The sequence below is a fragment of the Pseudochaenichthys georgianus genome, chromosome 1, assembly GCF_902827115.2.
Source record: "Pseudochaenichthys georgianus chromosome 1, fPseGeo1.2, whole genome shotgun sequence".
NCBI classification, from domain to species: domain Eukaryota; kingdom Metazoa; phylum Chordata; class Actinopteri; order Perciformes; family Channichthyidae; genus Pseudochaenichthys; species Pseudochaenichthys georgianus.
In genome coordinates this window covers 48,752,221-48,775,570 of record NC_047503.1, presented here as the reverse complement: position 1 = coordinate 48,775,570, position 23,350 = coordinate 48,752,221, and the positions used below count along the sequence as shown (strand labels likewise).

Here is a 23,350-nt window from a genome sequence, read left to right as displayed (position 1 = left end):
TATTTTTCCAAAGGTTTTCTTTGTATCTGGGATCAGGAACTCTATCGCTCTTTAGCTGAACAAATATATCTACTTTTCCTAAAAGAATATTTCTACTTTTCCAATTTCAAATGTGTTTTGTGTTATCTGTAATCGTCCTTTATGACAGCAGATACATTGCTGTTATAGACTTTAATAGTATTCATTTGTAACTTAAAATGCTTTTGCTTAGTTTAATTTCTGCATGAAATATTTAGTATCTTCTGATTAGATTTGTTCTGCCGTTGTTCTTTCCTTCTCTTCTCCAGAACCCATTGCATCGCCTACCCTCCACTGTGCAGACATTAACGTTGTTGATTGTAAAGACCTCGTAAATACTCTGCAGAAAGATTTCCCAAAGGCCTACCCAGTTAAAGCGTATCAACACTGGTTCTGCGGCCAAACACCTGCCAAGGATATATGTTACGTAGGTTGGCATACCTCCAATGTGTACTCAGATATTCATTTAAGTGTTTTTGATCAGGTGAAAACTGAATATATGTTTCTCTCACAGGGAGATTCTGGTGGAGGAGCTGTGTACAAAGACACGATTTATGGCGTCATTTCTTTTCTGGGTGATCCTGACTATGTATGTAGAAAAGCTACAGCATTCATGGACCTCTGCGATCCAGAATACGCTGCATGGGTCAATGAAACCATTGCCTGAGATGTCTACGTTGGGATAGACTCTTTCATAATTAAAGCTCGAAGCTACACTTTGTGTGATTTCTGTATTTATTCAAACCCAGAAACTGTTGTCATACATATCAGATCACCCTAACCCTTTTTAGATCTGTTTGGAAACAAATGGGGAAGTCTCCTAAAGAAAGGATTACTTACACAGTATGTTCGTGTTTTAGATATACAGAGGTCATGAGTTGGTGTCCTCAAATCCCCAAATGATGTAATGTAAAATATAAACCAAAATCAAACCCTTAAAATACCCACAACATTGAGAGGACATGGACTTAGTGACCTCTATGGTAGCTATGGCCCGAGGCAAATACTTTTTAGTAGCATATATACAAAAGTAGTTCTAACTGTTTCTATCTTAAAGAGACCCTATTCTGTTTTTTCGTGTTTTCCCTTTACTGTAGTGTATTCTATAGGTTTGTGTGCATGTAAATGGCCTGCAAAGGCAAACATCCCTGTGTTCCCTCAAGAGGAACTTTCTTTCTTTTAAAGTACAGACACTACATACTGACATACACCTGAACATCAGCAGGAGAGGACTCTTTAAAGTAGAGACACTACATACTGATATACACCTGAACATCAGCAGGAGAGGACTCTTTAAAGTAGAGACACTACATACTGATATACACCTGAACATCAGCAGGAGAGGACTCTTTAAAGTGGAGACACTACATACTGATATACACCTGAACATCAGCAGGAGAGGACTCTTTAAAGTAGAGACACTACATACTGATATACACCTGAACATCAGCAGGAGAGGACTCTTTAAAGTAGAGACACTACATACTGATATACGCCTGAACATCAGCAGGAGAGGACTCTTTAAAGTGGAGACACTACATACTGATATACACCTGAACATCAGCAGGAGAGGACTCTTTAAAGTAGAGACACTACCTACTGATATACACCTGAACATCAGCAGGAGAGGACTCTTTAAAGTAGAGACACTACATACTGATATACACCTGAACATCAGCAGGAGAGGACTCTTTAAAGTAGAGACACTACATACTGATATACACCTGAACATCAGCAGGAGAGGACTCTTTAAAGTAGAGACACTGCATACTGATATACACCTGAACATCAGCAGGAGAGGACTCTTTAAAGTAGAGACACTGCATACTGATATACACCTGAACATCAGAGTAGAGACACTAACGACAAATATGAACCTGAAAATGAGCTGAATAGGACCCGTTTGAAAGAATGCTAGTAAAACACACGTATGCCTTGTCAAGTGAAGTCTGCCTCATTTATACTATTTTAATCTTAAATAAATAGCAGGATGACAGAATGTTGCATTAAGTTGTGGCCTTAAGCTCTGGTAGTCGTGGTACAATGTGATTTGAGCCTTCCAGGATTATTGACACACACACACACACACACACACACACACACACACACACACACACACACACACACACACACACACACACACACACACACACCTAATCTAATAAAATAGCAATGTTTCCCATCTGGAGAAAAGATTAGTAGAACTTCTCCTCCATTAATCTGATATCTGTACAAACAAATAAGTCAGAGACCACTGTCTCGTCCCGTAGGAAACCAAGGTGAGACGGATGATGCTTGAAGCAGGTGGTAGAAATGAATGCAGATTTATCAGCATTACCTCCACTCTGCGCTGTTTTATCCGTCTTGAGGAGAAAGAAACTTTGCAGTAACCGTGAGATCTGTGGTTTACCGACATCGGAAATAACACTTTCTCTGCAGACGTTTTACTTGATAAAATGTATTTTTATTTTAACATCACAACAAATAATATGTTTGTTATAGTTTTAATCAAATAAAATATTGTTCTGCTCTTTGCTCATACAAAAGCTACTTTCCTTATTGATCTTTTCATCACAATCGTAGAACAAATCTTATCACAACACTGTCCTTGCATTAATACATAGTATGTGGGATCCGTCTGGTGTGCAGGAGTTTTGGATACATCTTCATAGTTTTACTTTGGGCAGTCTGTTGCTAAAATGCTAAACTTTACTGGTGGATTCTACCTTGTCTCTACCATAACTCATTCCAAAATCAGTTTGAAATATTGCTTTAGAGAAAGGGATTTTACTTATTTATCATAACGAGTACGACACAATTTCTTTCTTTTTGTACTCCTGGAAATCTAGTTGTAGTTTTCTATACACCTAACAGAACCGTTTAGTCTTCTTCTTTAACGTCGGGTCATCAGTCTCAATCTCTCCCTCTCTTGTTTCTGGTCCTGCAAGAATATAAAAGAAACATTGAATACCACATGCATCCATCACAGCTTCATTAACACAGGTTGAAATAGCACTGCGTGAAGGAAAATGTACTCCTGCTTCAATGCTATCAGCAAACACGTATTACTCCACATGCAAGGATGTACAAATAATTTCTCTGTCATGTCTTCAATTGCTCTCTGTCACTTGGCATATTAAAATGCCAGCGGGAAGCCATCAGTCCTACAATGATAATCCTAATTTAAAAAAAGAAGGAGCTCAAAATAGAATAAATTAGCTATTTTTTCCTTCTTGGACTTTGTGTTTGTTCTCCTGTGGAGAAAAGAGAAATGAATGCTGTATTTTCTAAATTGCTGCTTTTGTTTCTGTCTTTCTCTGGCAAATAATAAATCTGCCCTGAAGGCTTGGAAATAATTACCCAAGTGCTGCAAAAGGCATTTAATTGTATGTCAAAGCTGACATTGAATAAATCCATTCAGAACAATTGGCCTTTATTCTTTGTGTATTTTCATCTGTCTCGAGCTTTTTCCGTCTCTCTTTGCAAAAGTTGGCATATTTTTACCCATCCTGATTCTCTTGGTTGAGTTTGAGGAACGATATGTTTGGTGATGTAGACGCCTTTAAATCATCTTTTAGTGATCAGACAATTATGCTGCACAAATTGTGTTTGGATTCGAGAAAGGCAAACTAATGACTGAATCATTGTCATCACAGCAGCTAAACCACGTAGTTACTGCAATTAATGAGAGTTGAACTGCCTTTAAGCTGCTTTCATTTCAGGGTCAGGTATAAAGTGGTGCAGGGATGACAAATGATCGTAGGCCGACCAGGAAGTAAGCATCTCTATGTGATTTTGGATTATTGCAGAAAATAATCTCCGTAGCAAACACACTTTTATGATACTTACATGTTTTGTTCTGCCAGATAATCTCCACATATTAACACCACTTTATGATTTTTGAAATAAAAAGCTAATGTTGGGCTATAAAGAAACTACGGAACGGTCACATGACTTCACGTCACCACCGCTAAGCTAAAGGAGGCTAATGTTGGGCTATAAAGGAACTATGGAACGGTCACATGACTTCACGTCACCACCGCTAAGCTAAAGGAGGCTAATGTTGGGCTATAGAGGAACTACAGCACGGTCACATGACTTCACATCACCACCGCTAAGCTAAAGGTGGCTAATATTGGGCTATAAAGGAACTACAGCACGGTCACATGACTTCACGTCACCACCGCTAAACTAAAGGAGGCTAATGTTGGGCTATAAAGTAACTACAGCACGGTCACATGACTTCACATCACCACCGCTAAACTAAATTTCGCTAATGTTGGGCTATAAAGGAACTACAGCACCATCACATGACTTCACGTCACCACCGCTAAGCTAAAGGCGGCTAATGTTGACCGTGATGACGTTTACTCGTCTCATTCAGACACTTGTTAGCAACCGCCATTTTTTTTAATCCACCAGTGGGGTATTTACTGATGTATTTTATGTTGTAGAACAAAACGTTAAAATCTCTTCAGCTTGTGTAAACCACTGACCTTATTTCAGACTAACAACCAAAAACACATTTATTTATTTATTGAATTCTAGGCCAGGGGACAGGCAAGTGCTAAAATGCTGATTCTCAGGGTTTTGGGACTCATTCCTGCGTTCATAATGTCTCTCTCATACCATTGATAGTTATTAGTAAAACCTGTGCTTTTTCAGTCAAAATGTCTGCTGTTGTTCCGTTCTGTCGTCTGTCTTTGCTTCAGACTCACCGTTTACAGCAGTGAGCAGGACTTCTTCTTGACCTTGGTGGGCTGGGGGCAGAGCACGGCCCGGATCGCCTCGTCAAACACCGTCTTCAGACCGCGCTGGGTCAGAGCCGAACACTCCAGGTACTTCACCGAATCTATAACCAACAGAACAGGACAATCCATAAAACTCAACTTCAAAACTAAGAAGACCAAGTTAGGGAAGTAAAACAAGCTATTTTAAGTCCTAGCATTGATGCAGTGTGAATCCGTTGTATGCAAATATCACTTTTTATTCATAATTGTAAAGAAACACATGTTGATGTAGAAGGGACATGAAGAAGAGGGGACACATGTTGATGTAGAAGAGACATGAAGAAGAGGGTACACATGTTGACGTAGAAGAGACATGAAGAAGAGGGTACACATGTTGACGTAGAAGAGACATGAAGAAGAGGGGACACATATTGATGTAGAAGAGACATGAAGAAGAGGGTACACATGTTGACGTAGAAGAGACATGAAGAAGAGGGGACACATATTGATGTAGAAGAGACATGAAGAAGAGGGGACACATGTTGATGTAGAAGAGACATGAAGAAGAGGATTCTGCATAAAAGGTGACCTTTAAATAAATAAATGGGTGATGGCTCCACCTGGTGGATCTTTCAAATGTGGCAGTGTGTCTAATGCCAGATTGACTGCCCTTACAAATCCGGCTTTCAGCTTGGGATCCCTTTGAAAATAAATGGGGCTGCAGCAGATTTATAGAGGCTGCGAGTGACTCTACAGGCTATCGAAGAATTTCGCACTCACAAATTGTATTGACAATCTCCCAAATACTTGTGGGAAATCCGGATTTATAAGCTTGCAATTGCGTCTTTTTCACCCCCAAACCTTAAACCCTACCGTAACCTCTAACCCTTAGGCTGTCCTGAAGTCCTGGGACCAATCACTGTTCCTCACCTATCTCCTTGGCCAGAGCCAGGCCCTGTGGGTAGGTGATTGGCGCCAGCTTCTTCTCCTTCAGCTTCTCGATGGTGTCCTTCTCGTCCCTCAGATCCAGCTTGGTGCCCACCAGGATGATGGGTGTGGAGGGGCAGTGGTGACGGACCTCTGGGTACCACTGGACACAATGAAAGGCAAAAAACAAATGAGAAGAGAGACATTGGAAAACCCAAAGTGAAGATACGTGTCTGAGAAAAAGAAAAAGACAAGGAGACGAGTGGGGAGAAGCCAAGAGGAATAAAAAAGGTGGATGGAGTCAGCTTGGTTTCTGAAATTAGAATGAGATAAGTCATAAAATGCAAAGGTCATGCTTTAGGTATGAATAAGCCCCATTTTTTGTAATATGAGGTTGTCCTAGTTGCCTCCGCTATCATTTATTTCTTTACAATTTCTTTCAAAATCCTTACATTGCATCTATTCTCACCCAGACTTACACTACTTTCAGGAAGCCTTTCCTTCTGATCTCTCAATCACTTCCTCCTTCCTACCTCTTATCATCGTTCCCTTCTTTTAATTCTTCCTTTTCTTCTCTCAGACTACTCTTGACTTTTTGTATTCTCTCTCCATCGATTTTCCTCAGTTAGGAAACCACACACGCTAAAAGAAGTAAGTCAGAAGTGAGATATGTTAGCGCCCCAACAGCTAGTTAGGGATTCAATTATTTAAAATGATAAAATATTAAACTACAGAGACTTCACTTTGTATAATACTGAATCCCTAAAGCTAAGGTTACTTGACTTAAGATTTGAAAGTAAAACAATTCAAGTTTCATGTTTTGAAAATTGCACAATCATAAATCAGCAACAATTTGGAGTGAATTGTGTCCTGACTTTAGCATTGTCTAAAGTCAGTCTTCAAAGTCATCATTGTTGTTTTGATTGGTTTAAACTTAACTTGGTAAAAAAGCCGTTGAACTCGAGACTTGCTCGGAATTACCTTGGACTTGACTTGTCTAAAACGATATGTGTATTTGAAATCTAAAAGGTAGGACGTCTTTTCTGCAAAGCATTATACATTTAACTTAAAGGGGAGCTATCGTGCAAAATGCACTTTTGTACGTCTTTTATGCATGAATATGTGTCCCCGGTGTTCCAGGGAACTCACCAAGTGTCAGAAAACACAACCCTCTCTATTTTCCTCCACACTCAAATCTCTAAAAAAGGGGCTGCAACGGATCTGATACAGACTGTTCCAGATTTGAACACTTTACTGACGTCAGGACGGTGGTGCTACGGCTATTGATCAATTTTCCACCTATCAGGAGGAGACAGCCACGGCCATTGCCGTTCGAAAGCACTGGAGACGCTGTAGTACATATGCCAGGCCTGTAGGTGGTGCTGACAGGGCTAAAAAGGACAGGGCTAAAAAGGTGCAAATTGAGCGAAATGAGGCATGGCTAAAATGCATGATCTGTTTGGTATTTTGAAAAAAAAAAGTATAAGTATGCCTTATATAGGTATGGTCCTACACTATATTATTATAATATAGCATGATAGGTACACTTTAAGTATAGCCTAAAATATATGAGAAACTATTCAAACATTGTCTTCAGTGCCCTTCAATTTATTTTACAGATATGCAACTACCTTTTATGTTTATTTTGTGTCAAAGGAAGTGATGATCTAATGCCAAATAATGTATAGGTCTATACGTTCTTCACAAGAAAATTAATGATCACATTTGTGGGGAAAACTTCTGAAGCAATTGGAAAAAGGACTCAGAGAGACATGAGGAGAGCTGGAGCTCTGATGGAGTCAGGACTCAGAGAGACACGAGGAGAGCTGGAGCTTTGATGGAGTCAGGACTCAGAGAGACGAGGAGAGCTGGAGCTCTGATGGCAAACACTGACGGTTTATTTGGAGCTTCGTCCGGAGAATTCACAAGACATGTCAAGAGCCACGAGTTGACACAGCGGTTGCCAAATAAATTCTGAAGAACTCTTCTGCAGCTCGAGGTTTTAACTAGTTCAGAGTGTAATAATCCACATTCTTCATCAGCGAGACTAAAGCAATATGGACCCTGAATCTCTCGTCCGTAGAACGTGCGCCAGGGAACCTACGTCCCTCAACAGTAAACTATCTCATGTCAGCTTGTGCTCGGTCATAGGCTGGCAACAACAATGCACCCAAGCTGCCCCTCCTTAAGAGAGATAACAGCAATACTGTAGAGCTATGCCATGGGAAAAGAGGTTGAACAACTAAGCAAATTATTCCATAACAACATTTATAGCATTTGTGTATCCATTCTGGGTAAAATTGTATTGAATGTCTAACAAAAACGTAACTTTTAAAGGTGGGGTAGTTTCAGAAACCGGCTCGAGATACACTTTGTTGTGTCCCGTCAATTATGTTAAGTTTTGTCATGTTAGTTTAGTTTATGTTCCACTTCCTGTTTTATTTTGTACTCACCTTGTCTCATTCCAGGTCCCTTTACTTCCTGCTCTGGTTCCTTTTCCCGCCATCATCAGTGTCTGCCCCGCCCCTGATTGTTTCCACCTGTGCCCACTTACCTCATGTATATATTGTCCTGTCTCCCCTTGTTAGTTGTCGGTTCGTCTAGTTCATTGCTCCAAGAAGTAAGATCTAAGCCATTGTTTGATGAAAGTCAGTGTTTTGCCTTTTACCCTCCACGAGAGCGCTTTACGTTTGTCAGTTTGTTCATTCCTCTAAAAGAGTGATTTTGTTTATTTGCAAGTAAAGACTATTTTTTCTTCAAAACCTTTTTGTCTCTGGGTCGTGCATTTGAGTCCTCCAAGCTATTGAGTCAAGGTTCCTAACAGACTTTTTGTTATATTCCATGGAATGCTCTTAACATCCCGATAGCAATGCATATATTAAGTGCTTTGACAAAAAATCCATAAAAAAATGTCATCTGTAGAAGCCGTAATACTGTAAAAAGTACAACCGATCCGTTTAGCCGGGCCGGCGAGGGGCTCTGTGAGGAAGTGGCAGATTTTCTCCGGTTGTGTATTTTCAAATTCTAGCGATCTCGAGCCGGTTTCTCAAACTTACCTACCCCACCTTTAAGAATATATTAACATCTTTGCACCTCAAAATTAGAAATCCAAAAGGTAAGATTTGTGTAAATGTGATCTATTGACCATGAATTCCCCAAAAAGTGTAATACTTGGAATGAAGTGTAAACCTATAAAACAGGATTTGGTGATTATTTACGCTATATGCTTTATAAAGAGTCAAACCAGACCGGGTCAACAAAAGTTGCCTATTGACGGAAAGACAATACAAAAGTTAAATCTCTTTATCTTACAAACAAATAGGAAATGCAACCATTATTTGTACTTCTTGGCAATAGTTTTCTGGGTGTAAAATGATAACGTATGCCCCCTTTCCTTTATTGAAGCATCACTTAATAACGTAACATAAAATAAAATCCACATTTTTGGCTCTTTCTCTTGAGTTTCATTCCATATCATCTAATCTAAGAGCAAACCACTTCATGGTACCAATATGTGAATCATATCAATCAAGTCTAACCAATATTACTGAAATGTTTATTTTGTTGCAAAGTATTGATGTTTGTATAGGGCAGTGGTTCCCAAACGTGTTGTGCCCAAGGCACACCAACGGACAAGTAACAATCTCAAGGCACACCTATTGTGCAAAATAGCCCTTATAACACGTGTTATCACTCATATCATGTAAAATATCTGTACATGTGCATAATTATTTACTAATGCCAAATACAATGTGACAAAGACAACTATATTACTCGTGAAATATTTATTAATGAAGTATTTCAGAAATGTATTTGAAATGTTAAAAAAATTAGGCTTCATCAAAGCAGCAACACACTCATTTAAACCAGACAGGTCACACAATAAAAAATGAGGCAAAGGAAACTCAGCAGAAATTCAGCACAGAGAACTGTCAATGCAAGGAAGCTGCATTGTCCGTGGTCCTGAACTACAAATTATAAATGTAACATTTCAGCAATCAGCATTGAAACATGTGCTATTGTAAATATTTTGCCGATTTACAAATTAGTGGGATACATGTGCCTGTCGGGGCGCGCAGATTTTTTTAATCCTTGGTGGCACTAAGGAGGGACTCGCAAGTCCTGTTCAACAGAGAGCCGTGACCTCCTGTTGTTCTTCATGTAAATCAGAGTAGAGAACGCCAACTCCAGAGATGGGGTCGTTACTAATTTTTTTTAATATATTACATATTACTTTAAAAAAAAGTTATATATTAAACTACTTTGTTACTATCTACATAAAGTAACTCGTTACTTTACTCACCGAGCACGTACGAACTGCGCATGCGTGAGTGGCAATAACTCTCCTTACCAGCAGACGGCGGTAGTGTGTATTTGTCATTCAAAACAGGCAACAACCGGAAGACAGAAAAGAAGAACCGACCACTACGTGATATAAACAAACAACAAATAGCGTGTGCGTTAGCTTCACCTTAGCATGTGTTCTTTGCAGGTGCTTGTTGAGGTTTGACGTGGTGTTCACAGCAGTGGATAACAGCTTCTGGCCTGGACACAGTTTGCACCTCACCGTCACATTCCTGTCTATTCTTCGGACGAACTAAAAATAATGGGCATACCTCCACCCCTCGAAAGTTATCGCTGACTCAGCCATGTTTATGCAGCACTGCACGTGGAGATGTGGACGCGCAAGTCGCGCAGATTACGTACATATAAACCTACAAAGTACTGATATAGTAAATTAAATAATTATTTTTGTGTAGTTGTATATTGCAATAATAACGTATAGTTGTCACAAAATCCCACGGCACACCCGGACTTGACTCACAGCACACCATTTGGGAACCACTGGGGGATGGATAGAGTTGAGGAGCAGCGAGTGGTTTTGACAGAGGCTCTGCTTTTGTTAGGGTTTTGATGCTTGCATCATCGCATGTGCAAGAAAAGGAGAATACATCAAAAACTACTAAAACCAAGAAAGCACTTGAGATGAGAGTGACATACAGGAAAGCTTTTAGTGTAAAAATGCTATGAACATGCAAGTGTTTGCTTCTGATGTTTGTTGATTGAATGGCTGAATCCTTTAGAGTGCATGACCCTGATATACATATGCAGGAATAGAATAGGGATGGACGGAAACCTTAAGGGTTAGACCTGAATATTTAATAATTGTACATTTAAGTCGTGTATCAGGCAAAACCACCAGAAAGTATTTGGTTCCAGCTTCTGTTTATGTTGTACTGCCTTTCTCAGTTTATATAATTGCAATATATGTAATCTAATAGCCCCGCCTCTGCCCACCTCTCCTGCTCACCCCCGCGTCATTGCTGATGCGTTTTGCCAACAACAAAAACAATGGCGGATCACAGGGTTGCTTTCGTACTCCAGACGCTACTGACCATGATACAGATTTTAGTGCAACATCTACAGCTGTTTGTTTATGCCTTATGCCCATGCTCTGGGGTCTTATTCGCTGTGATTGGTGTATTTTCTGGCGGAAGTACAGCGCTACTTACAGGCCCGGCACATGTACTACAGCGTCTCCAGTGGTTTCGAGTGGTTTCATTTGGACGGACACATTTCTTGAGCCGATTCCATGTGGAAGGAAGACTTTTTTTAAATCGACTTCGGTTCGAAATCGGTTTCGTCTCCGTGTGGACGGGGCCTAAAAGTACCATTATTGCAGAGTGGAAATAATCCTTTTCCAAGTAATTTATTGGAAGTCCTTTACAATTCTTACCATCCGACCTATACAGAAAATATTCTTAAAATTCGCAAAATCTTAACTCAAATGTATTTTAATGACAACAAATCATCCATATAAGGATGTACCATAGATACGAGACTCACCTTTGCTCTGACGTTCTCGTAGGACGCCGGGCTCACCAGAGAGAAACAGATCAGGAAAACATCCTGCAGGATACACAGTGACAGGAGAGAGAGTCCTTTCGATTATAGATTACTTTACACTGCATTACATTTATCTGACGCTTTTTGTCAAATCAACCTAGAAAAAGTGTAATCAACCTTGAGGATACCAACTCAAATCCCTTTTGCAATCAATACATGGCATGCAATTGAAAAATATAATCATGCGGGAATCTCTGTTACAATGGAAATCAGTTCGGAAATCAAATCGGAAGCTATTGGTACCTGTTTATGTGGAGAATTTTGTAAATGATGCTGTATGATGTCCTTTTGTTGTTCTATTTATGTTTTTATGTTTCATGTGGAACTACTTGAGCAGGTCTCCCTTGGAAAAGAGATCAATGATCTCAATGGGATTTTATCTGTATAAATAAAGGTTTGAAATAAAATGAAATGAAATCAGTTATTGTTGGTATTTGTTTTGTTTTAATGAAAATGAATGTTGTTTTTTGTATAGTACATGGAGCAATGTAATCCACAGTACTAGAGCAACTGTGTGAACACTGAAAAAGTGAACTTAGTCTAGATGTATGTAACAAAAATACACAATAATATTATATCCAGGACATATTCTACATACATTTAAGGATAAAAACAACAATGTAAAACAATTAATTCAGAAAATGTTCATTTGTGGCAATAACTCAATGTTTTAATTAATTTCTTTGATTAAAATGTTTTTATTTAATACTATTTAAAAATGTGATGTGACCAAAGCCAGTGACAATATATGCAGGTATATAATGTATGTATTATTGGATGTTTGAATACGAAAATAGATTTATTTGGTTAATTTTGTATTTATTATATATTCTCCATCATCAAGTCTCACCTTAAACAGGATTTGTAGGAATTTCTTATTCGTTTTGTCTGATAAAATTGTCATCTAAATTACTTCTGCTTTAATATAATGATTCTCCTGGGTTTCACCAACGAAGATTGTATTTATTGTAATGAATGTAGTTGGTATTTATCACTATTTGGGGACCTCAATTTGTTTAATAAATCACGTTATGGGGCCCTCTGACGGTTTGGAGACATGGTGTGTGTGTGTGTGTGTGTGTGTGTGTGTGTGTGTGTGTGTGTGTGTGTGTGTGTGTGTGTGTGTGTGTGTGTGTGTGTGTGTGTGTGTGTGTGTGTGTGTGTGTGTGTGTGTGTGTGTGTGTGTGTGTGTGTGTGTGTGTGTGTGTGTGTGTGTATATATTTATTTACCGTCTGGGGATAGGACAGTGGGCGGAGCCTGTCGTAGTCTTCCTGTCCGGCTGTATCCCAGAGGCCCAGGTTGACCGGCTTACTGTCCACCATCACATTAGCTGAGTAGTTATCAAAGCTGAGGGGGGGCAAACACACACACACAAACACACACACACACACACACCATTGAATTTAGAAATGCCATCATCCTTTATTTTTTTGTAATTGTTTATATCAGGTCCTCTAACTAGTGGTATTGTATTTCAATGTTGAAGTACCACAAAAAACACAATACTTCTGTAAATATGACTTTTAATTTTCATGGTTTAAATATTTGTTTTCATATTACATATTTTTTCACAAGTTTCATATATTCAATAACTTTCAATTGCATGTGAAAATATGGTTTAAAAGGGTTTGAAACAATAAGGAAACAAATGAAATAAAGCAATGATTTGGTGGTTTAGTTGTACCATATGAGGAAGGGGGAGGGTCCCTGGTTTATAGCATACACCATGTATATAGCTAATTAGAGCTAAACTGAATATTTATATTTAGACCATTTCTTGGGCTTTAAGGATTAGAAGGATTTTAATTACCTTGCTGTTGTTGTACCTTAAATCAGTCATAACTACATGTTCAATTGACTAGATTATAATAAATAAGCAACACTGCCCTCTTGTGGTCATATTGAAACACTGCAGTTTCTTTTATGACCTACTAGTACACATTGTTCCACACATGAAACAACAGGCACCAATTAAGAGGATTATGTTAATGAGAAACCCATTTTGATTAATATTCTCTACAGTGCTCAAAAAAATAAAAAATGTTTAATAAAGATCTGAAAATGAATATTTCCCCTTGTAATCTTATTAATAATTTCAATTTTTCTTTAATATTCCTTAGTTATTATTGACTAGACTATTAACTGAAGACTACTATACACATGTTCCTTCTCTATTTACAGTGTGTGTCAGCTTTTATGCATATATTGATAATGTGTGTCTATGCATCCACACGACTGCATATTACAATTCATTGGTGTTGTACATTTCATTTTCTGAACTGTATGTTGTACATGTAGTGTGTGTGTGTGTGTGTGTGTGTGTGTGTGTGTGTGTGTGTGTGTGTGTGTGTGTGTGTGTGTGTGTGTGTGTGTGTGTGTGTGTGTGTGTGTGTGTGTGTGTGTGTGTGTGTGTGTGTGTGTGTGTGTGTGTGTGTGTGTGTGTGTGTGTGTGTGTGTGTGTGTGTGTGTGTGTGTGTGTGTGTGTTTGAACTAGCATTACTATACTTGTGGGGACCTATATCTGTTTACATAGTCACGTGTGGGGACTCGCCTCCCTTATGGGGACAAATTGGAGGTCCCCATAAGGGGAATCATTAATTTTAGGGTGAAGACTTGGTTAGGTTTAGGATTAGGGTTAGGATTAGGGTTAGGGTTAGGCATGTGTTGGTTATGGTTAAGGTTAGGATAAATCTCTAGGAAATGCATGTAAGTCAATGTAATGTCCCCTGAAGTGATATATACATGGTGTGTGTGTGTGTGTGTGTGTGTGTGTGTGTGTGTGTGTGTGTGTGTGTGTGTGTGTGTGTGTGTGTGTGTGTGTGTGTGTGTGTGTGTGTGTGTGTGTGTGTGTGTGTGTGTGTGTGTGTGTGTGTGTGTGTGTGTGTGTGTGTGTGTGTGTGTGTGTGTGTGTGTGTGTGTGTGTGTGTGTGTGTGTGTGTGTGTGTGTGTGTGTGTGTGTGTGTGTGTGTGTGTGTGTGTGTGTGTGTGTGTGTGTGTGTGTGTGTGTGTGTGTGTGTGTGTGTGTGTCATACTCACACAGTAGGGATGTACTCCCCGGGGAAGGCATTGGTTGTGTAGCTGATGAGAAGACATGTTTTTCCCACAGCTCTATAAAGCAAATATTGAAAGACATGAACAGAGATATAATTATGGATCATCAAGGTTTCAGGAAGAAAGAGACATCAGAGATATATCTATAAACAGAGAGAAATATGGCAGATATGTATCATCAGATATAAACTTAGTCCTGAATCAATACCTAACAAACCCTTTACAGCTAAAATAATGCAGTCATTCTCAAACTGCACTTTGTAAAGAATTAGTGTACAATAAAGCGTCAAACGATGCAATTTTGTAATTCTATTTCTAATGTAACTTCATAATGGGATCCGAAATGTTTTTTAAAAGAATACAATAGTTTTTTAGATTAAGTACATGGGTTTATGTATTGCATTTTTTCACAACTGTCCAACTGTATATCATTATAGCAATATCACCATTTTCTTTTTTTATGTTTTATTTCTTATAATGTGTTTCCTTTGCACTAGCACATTGAATTGCCTTGTTTCAAAAAGTGCTAAATAAACTTGATTAAGTTTAAGTTTAAGTTAAGTGATTCAGTTATTGTTTGTCTATAATTAGTGCTTTTCCAAACTAAATACAGCATCATCGTCAGCCTTGATTAACAAAGCTGTTCTTATTAAGAAGAGACAAATAAATGATATTAAATCAGCAACAAAAACACCCCAAATACACATTAAACTGATACATTTAAAATAAAATAAATATATATTGCAATATAATTATGAACAATGCAAATATGATCACATCACCCCCATCCTTAAAGCACTACACTGGCTCCCCGTGGAACTGAGGATCGAATTCAAGGTCTCCGTTCTCACCCACCAGTGTGTCCATGGAACTGCCCCTCCCTACCTCAAGGAACTCCTCACCCCCCATACTTCCTTGCGGACCACCCGCTCCAGCAACTCCAACTTCCTCAAACCCCCCAGGACTAAGCTCCGTACTATGGGAGACCGGGCCTTCTGCTCGGCTGCTCCCAGCCTGTGGAACGCTCTCCCGACCAAATGAGAGCACCACAGACCGTGGAGGCTTTTTAAAAAAGCCTCAAAACCCATCTCTTCAAAAGAGCCTTTGCCTAGACCTTTTTTATCACCCTTTTATTTATTTTTTATATTTGTATTGCTTTTTATTAATTCTACCGTGTTGTGTAATGTTTATGTATACTGTTCATGCTCACTACTTGTAGCACTTCGGGATTTCAAATCAAATATGAAGTGCTTTATAAATGGAACCCATTATTATAATTATAAATAATCATATTTATGGGTATAGTAAAAAAAAAAGTTTATTCTACACTGTATTATATCTAATATAATTGTATAACACACCTTCAGAAGCATTAACATGTTCATTAGAGCAGCTTGTCTGAACATCCATGAATCGACATGGCTCCAACAGGAATGAACAAGCTCTGTTCGTATTTTTGTTTTACTGTCAGTATTTCAAGAACGACAAACTGCATTTTATTGTCTTTTGAAATTACAAATAATGCTTCGACCATAAAATTAAAGAGTTTTTAAATTATTTATCAATTATTGTGTTAACCCCTTTTGCCCAGCCTTTCCCCTTTCACTTTATAAATAAATTAAATATGTTTACTCTTTAATAATCTACTTTGTGTGATTTATGTTTGACCTGTGAACAAGTAGGCACATTTAGAAATCTAATATTTTTGCTGGTTTTTGACTTTTTTTATGTATTTCAACCATTCAGAATAAATGCTATTATGACATAATTCAGACATGATCATTTGAGTATGAGTCAGAGGACTTTTCCATTTTGAAGCTCTTCTTAGTATTGCTATTGCTCATCAGATCGTCTGATGCAAGCCGGTCAGCATTTATGGATCAGTACAACTTTAACATGAATTATAAAAGAAATACAGCAAGAAGTGAGGGGCTATTTGCACAGTGAACTTTTTGAGTGGTAACATTTAATTTCTCGGTACATGGTGTATTAAAAAAAAATGTGGTGCATCAGTGTTTCATTTAAACTGGTATACTGAGGTTTTTATGGCTAAAATAGTACCAGAAAATACTCCCTCTGACCTCTCTGTGCTAATAAAGCAAAAATGTTCTGCATGACGAGTTAAACATTTCAAATAAATACATACAAAATCAAAGGTGTGTCTTTAAATACTTTTGTGATGCTGGCAAACATATTAATACACATTAAAAGGTGTATTGACTAAACTAAATAATCCTAAAATCTGAATATTTTCGGATTAAAAGAACAACACTACAAACTGATCGAGTTATCTCTCATCAAAAAAAGTTTAATTTGTGTGAAAATCGCAGAGGTATGATCATTGGAATGTGTGTAAGTTTGTTTTGCTGTATTTGTGGGGACCACATTTTCAGTTAAAACCCATTGTGTGGGGTCCTAAAGAAAAAGCATGCAAGTTTGTTTTTTATGACTAATTCTATTATCGGCACTACCTGGTAAACGTTGTTTTACGTTCATTTTAACAAAGGTCATACTGTATGTAAATGTTTGGGTTGTGTGTGTGAGTCAATAGGAAGTGATATGTTTTCAAAGCATCAGTTTAGCACTGGAAACAGGAACCAGCAACACCTCCGAGTTCAGCCTTCAATCTCTTTCTTCTTTATCTGTTTGTCATCTTCTGCTGACACCATTATATATATTAACTGCTTCTAGCTGAACAAACTTTAATTCAGTTTCAACGTCACACTGTCTTTGGTTCTGTCTTTCTACTCTTTATTTTTCATCTCTTTCTCCATTCTCAACATCACTTCTGTATTATTTTTATTTCTCTTCTCGTCTCTCTTTGCTTATGTCAGCCTTTTAGTTAGAATCTCCCAAATATCACAATAACTTATTTACTTTATTTAATCACTTCAGACTCCCCCATCTTCCTATACTTGGTCCTCTACAGAAACCACAAGCTAAAGGAAATGCTTTTAGCTACATTGATGTGTAACTCTGAGGATTAGCTAATCATACATTTGTTCTCAAGGCTGATAATATGAAAGCAAATGGAGTTTAGTAGATAGCATCTTCCATGTCTCCAAGGGTAAATTAGGCTCAGTTTTTAATGGCTGCATTTTACGTTTGATATCTTAAGTTTGTCGACGTGAAATATATCCTTTCAGAAGACTGCAATACTAGATACAATACTAGACCAGTAAACTGCATCTATGCCTTTAAAAAAGTGGTTTAAAGGCTTGCAGACTTTCTACTTTACTTCTACTCAATACAATTCATACTTAAATTAATTCAGGTAAATGGTGTACTGTTATTCAACTACATGTATTTAATACTTTTAGTTACTTTACAGATTTGGATTAATGATGTGAAATATAATTTGTACCTTTACCAGCTTTGAGAACACTTTAATGATCAATAATTATAAAACATATCATATATATTATTCTGAAATGGACCAATCTGCACAATGACTACTTTTACTGTCGCTACTTTCACTATATGTTTATGAGAATACTTTTCTACTTTTACTTGAGGAATATTTTGAATGCATGACTTTTACTGTAACAGAGTATTCCTCCTACACTCTGGTACTTGGGTTTTAAGTGATGCTTTTGTCAGTTAACAACCTGCTGTTGTGATGGATAACAGATACTGTAGCTAAGTATGCTAAGATAATACAGTTAGCCACATTCACAATTAGCCAGAGATGTAAAGTAACTAAGTAAACATGTACTGAAGTACAATTTTGAGGTACTTTACTTGAGTATTTCAGTTTCTGCTACTTTGTACTTCTACTCCACTACAGTTCAGAGGTACATGGTGTACTTTTCCTCCACTACATATATTTCTTCCCATTAGTTACTTCACAGATCTGGATGAATGATGTGAAATATAATCAAGTGTTAAATCAGACTTTAGTTCCACCTGGAGTAAATCCACCAGCTACCCTGCAGAATACAAAGCCATTCAAACTAGCTGCACCTTCACCAGCTTTGAGAACACTTTCATGATCAATCATTATAAAACATATCATATATATTATTCTGAAATGGACCAATCTGCACAACGACTACTTTTACTGTCGCTACTTTCACTATATTTAGATGAGAATACTTTTCTACTTTTACTTGAGGAACATTTTGAATGCAGGACTTTTACTTGTAACGCAGTATTCTTACACTCTGGTACTTCTACTTTGATCTGAGTATTTCTACTTTTACTCATGTACAATATCTGAGTACTTCTACTTTTACTCAAGTACAATATCTGAGTACACTTTATATTCAAAATAAGTTTAGTCCCATTTTAGACCTATAGAAGTATTTTTGGCCCCCAGTTTTGTCCCAATGCTTGTGGGTGATGTGTTACAATCCAACCAATGCAATTGCACTATTTCACTGATCAACAGGTGGAAGATACCAGATATTCTTTTGAATTTGCAATTATTTTTACGAGACTTCAATGATAAACACTCAATTAAACTGTAACTTAAGTTGACAACTACACAGTGACCCTTGAAGGGTTTTAAAAACGGTGTGTTTAATACTGTTTCTAACTGTATATAGTCGTCTATGTTCATATATTTTTTCAGTAGGAAGTTAGTCTATTATTGTGTATTAGGAATATTTGTTTATATTCTTTGTTGTTTTGGAGAAGATACTCTATGCATGTTGATCTGTCACTGTGGATTGGTATATATATGTAATGTTTATTGTTTATGTTGGGGTTTTTTAACTCCTGTAACAAAACATTTTCCCAATTTGGAAATATGAATATAAGATATATAATCCAATCTAATTACATGACATATTAGGTGTAGATATGTAGCTATAACTTAACCATTTTTTAAATCCCCCGCGCCATGTTAGGGTCATATAACAGCAGCATTTTAGCTCATATGTGCACAGTGCTCACTTCCCTTCTTCCCTCAAACAACTTCCTCTTCTCTACAAACAGAGGCTTTAAATCACATTTTTGACATCTGGTTTACTCACAAACACGATCTTAAATCATGCGGGCAATACAGCTGCTGAGTTTATTTTTAAAATATTGTATTTTCCACAAGCTGCATCTGTACAGCGTTCATTGGTGGCATCCATCAAAATGGTTTTCATGGCAGAAATGACTCATCACCACCATCGGCTTTAACTGCCAGCTTCCCGGCTCTCACAATGTCAAAGCTATTTCTATTTTTTATTTCACATGTTCTACAATGTTGTGTTTGAATAACAAGAAAGTGAATTACCTAATGCTAACTTTTGGTGGATTTAAGATCAAATCTACAATGTTTTCTTTTCATTAGTCTGACAACGACCTGTTTCGTAACCAAAACAGCCCACAAACTCAAATTGAACAGCAGATGAAAAACCTTAATTTACTGTGCTGAAGTCAACCAAAAAAAGCCCAAATGTCTCACTTTTCTCGTAAGCAATGTACCCTTATATGCAGCACTGGTAAATGTTACATTGTCTGCAGCCTGAGCTCTTGCAGTAACAGCTACAGCACTTCCGCTTCACAGTTTCCTTATTCAAGAAACACCCGGCATGTTTTTGCCCCACCTTCAAGTATCAGATTAGAAGTTCCTGATGTACACGACACACTGTAGTAACTTGTTCTGAGAGAGAGCATTTAAGTCTTTTTAAAACAACCAAAATCAGCAGTTTTTCCAATACTTAAGAACATGTACTGAAGTGTTGCACTGAAGTAGAAATGTAAGGTACTTAAAGTAAAGTATTTCCAAATGATGCTACTTTATTCTTTTAGGCGAATTTAGTTTTTTCTCCACTACATACATTTTACAGCTTTAGTTACTTGCCTCTTTGTAGATTAAATTCAAAATATATTTTAATTTATAAACTATTAACTTAGAAGTACAGTACTTAGGAGACATGTGAGGTACTTGTACATCAAATGAGTATTGCCACATGATGCTACTTTATCATTTCACCCCACTGGTTTTTGGTACATGAATGTTTTAGTTTTTACCCCACTACATTTACTTTACAGCTTTAGTTACTTGCCACTTTGCAGATTAAGGTAGTACGTAAAAAACTAAATTAACTTACAAACTATTAACTTACAAGTAATGTACTTAGGGAGAAAGGTGAGGTACTATTGCCACATCATGCTATACTTTATATTTTTAACCCACTGTTTTTTGTAAATTAATGATTTAGTTTTTACTCGACTACATTTACTTTACAGCATTATGTACAAGTTACTTTGCAGATTTAGGTAGTACATAAAAAACTAAATTAACTTAGAAACTATTAACTTACAAGTACTGTACTTTGGTAGACATGTGAGGTACTTGTACATCAAATGAGTATTGCCACATGATGTTTATTTAAATGTTTACCCCACTGCTTTTTGTACTTTAATGTTTTAGTCTTTACTACATTTACTAAATTTACAGAATTATTTGTATTAGTTACTTTGCAGATTTAGGTAGTCAATAAAACAGAAATGTAACTTACAAACTATTAACTTACAGGTAATGTACTAAGGTAGAAATGTGAGGTACTTGTACATCAAATGAGTATTTCCACATGATGCTACTTTATACTTTTACCACACTACATGACTGTATGCAGGCCTTTTACTGTACTACTTTAGTCACTAGCAATAGCAGATTTATGTTATTAATAAAAACATATAATGAACTTATAAATCACTAACTTACACGTATTTGTGCATAGGTAGAAATGTGAAATACTTCTACATCAAATACTTATTTTTCTATATTATGCTCCTTAATTTGTCCAGGCAATTGCACTTTATGTACTGAGAAATGTGAGGTATTTGTACAACAACTATTTTATCCCACTGCATTGTGAAGTCAAATGTTGTCCTTTTGAATGTATAACAACTATTTTACAGCTCTAGATACTTTAGAAGATTTAGGTATATAATCTTAGTTGGTAGAAATGTAAATTACTTGTAAATACATTTGTTTTTAAACTGTGTGTATTAAACATATATGTATTGCATTACATCATGTCTTTTCATGTGTACAAAGTAGCTAGTAACTATGATTGTTTAATAAATAAATGGAGATACTTGCCTCCAAAATGTAGTGGAGTAAAAGTATGTGTAGCATTAAATAGACATACTCAAGAAAAGTACTAGTATCTAAAAATAGCACTTACAGTAAGTGCAACAATTGAGTAAAGGTGTTTCACAACTGAATTTTAGGTACTTTTAAGTATATTTTAAACACAACTGTTTGTACTTTTCATTGAGTGTGATTTTAATGCAGGATTTTAACTTGTTAACAGAGTATTATTACACTGCTACGTTGACTTATGATAAATATCTTAGTACTTCTTCCACCTCTGCCAAAGAGTCTTAAACTAAATGGCTCTTTTGTTTTTCGTCTATTTCTTTCTGTTCTGACTTTCCATCTGCAGTATGCCGGAGTGTGTGCTGCATGTTCCTGCATGCTGTGGCCTGCTCCATCCAACACCCTCATTTTAAATCAGCGCTGTCAAACACACGCCTAAAGATCCTCACACAGACACACACTGCGATCCTCAACAAGTTTAAGACAACAGCAGCCCTTTCAAACAGCCATAGCTCTGCGGAAGTTGAGAAAACTGTGACTTGAAGTTATTCCAACCCTAACCCTAACCCTAACCTAGGTGACATTTCTTTCAAATAACCCAAAATCTGGACCCTGGGGCTACAAGTTCCCCATCATGCATCAGCTCGTGGTTCAACACCTGAAGGCGTCTTAAGTTATAACAAATATAGAAAAAAAGATAATGGCGTACCCATCTCCCACGACCACACACTTGATAGCCTGCATCCTGTTCCGCTGCGTCTGTGCTCTTCACTGTGAGAGAAAGAGGAGGAAGACTCAGAGATCAGCGACTACAGGAAGCTGTTACACACCTCCCTCACACCCCTCCCTCTGCTGCCTCAGTTCCTTCATGTCTGCACCTCGTCTTCCGCCTCTGCTGTTTCTCTCTTCTTCTGAAAAGTACAACTTATGCAAGCAGTGTGCAATTCATATGTATGATAACATGTGTTGAATGTAAAGAGAGAAAGACGCTGTCGCAAGTGGAGAAATGTGAAATGACTGAGCGTCAAGAGTTTTGAAAGGAGGAAGATGAGGCAGAAATAACCCGCTGTTTATTTAAAACTTCCTCTTTTTTGTCCAGGCTGATTTGCAATCATGCATGCAAACACACCCTCACCAAAATGAACTACTAAAACAAACACACATATAAATACACACACATACACACACACACACACACAAACACATTTTTAAAGAAATACACACAAATCTCCAATAACTCATGATAATAAACTAAGAGTTCAGTTGTGTGTGATTTCCCCTTTAGTCCACTAGATGGCCCTTCAGCATCATTCTTCTCATTCACCATCATCGTCTATTTGAAACATGCGCAGCAGAACAGCTGTTGGTTCAACTATTAGAAATATTCACGTGCGTCTCACTCAAGTCTTCCTAAGGAGAACAAAGTAGAAACTCAGCCGTCCATTTGTGATTGTCTTAAAAATGGACACTGTCGTTTTCCTAAATCTGTCCATAGTATGAACAGTTTGAATAGTTTGCGTAAAATGTCCTCAATATATGGAAGGATATGTTTTTAGTACGATGGACTTTAACATTGAGTAAATCTGATTCCACATCCATAACAGTTATCCGTTAATCTCGATAAAGCCAAAGAGCTGAAAAGATCATCCTGAACAAAACCAACGCCAACCA

General features: G+C 37.4%; 1 protein-coding gene across 1 annotated transcript; it reads right to left on the bottom strand.

The window, feature by feature from the left end:
• Nucleotides 1-2,460: 2,460 nt before the first annotated feature.
• On the bottom strand, nt 2,461-22,545 carry rac2 (Rac family small GTPase 2). Its single transcript, XM_034089839.2, has 7 exons — nt 22,389-22,545; nt 14,620-14,691; nt 12,813-12,930; nt 11,523-11,585; nt 5,679-5,838; nt 4,737-4,870; nt 2,461-2,959 (listed from the first exon to the last, which is right to left on the bottom strand). Exons 1-6 carry the CDS (start codon nt 22,421-22,423, stop codon nt 4,740-4,742), a joined length of 579 nt encoding a protein of 192 aa, XP_033945730.1. The 5' UTR covers nt 22,424-22,545; the 3' UTR covers nt 2,461-2,959; nt 4,737-4,739.
• Nucleotides 22,546-23,350: the final 805 nt, after the last annotated feature.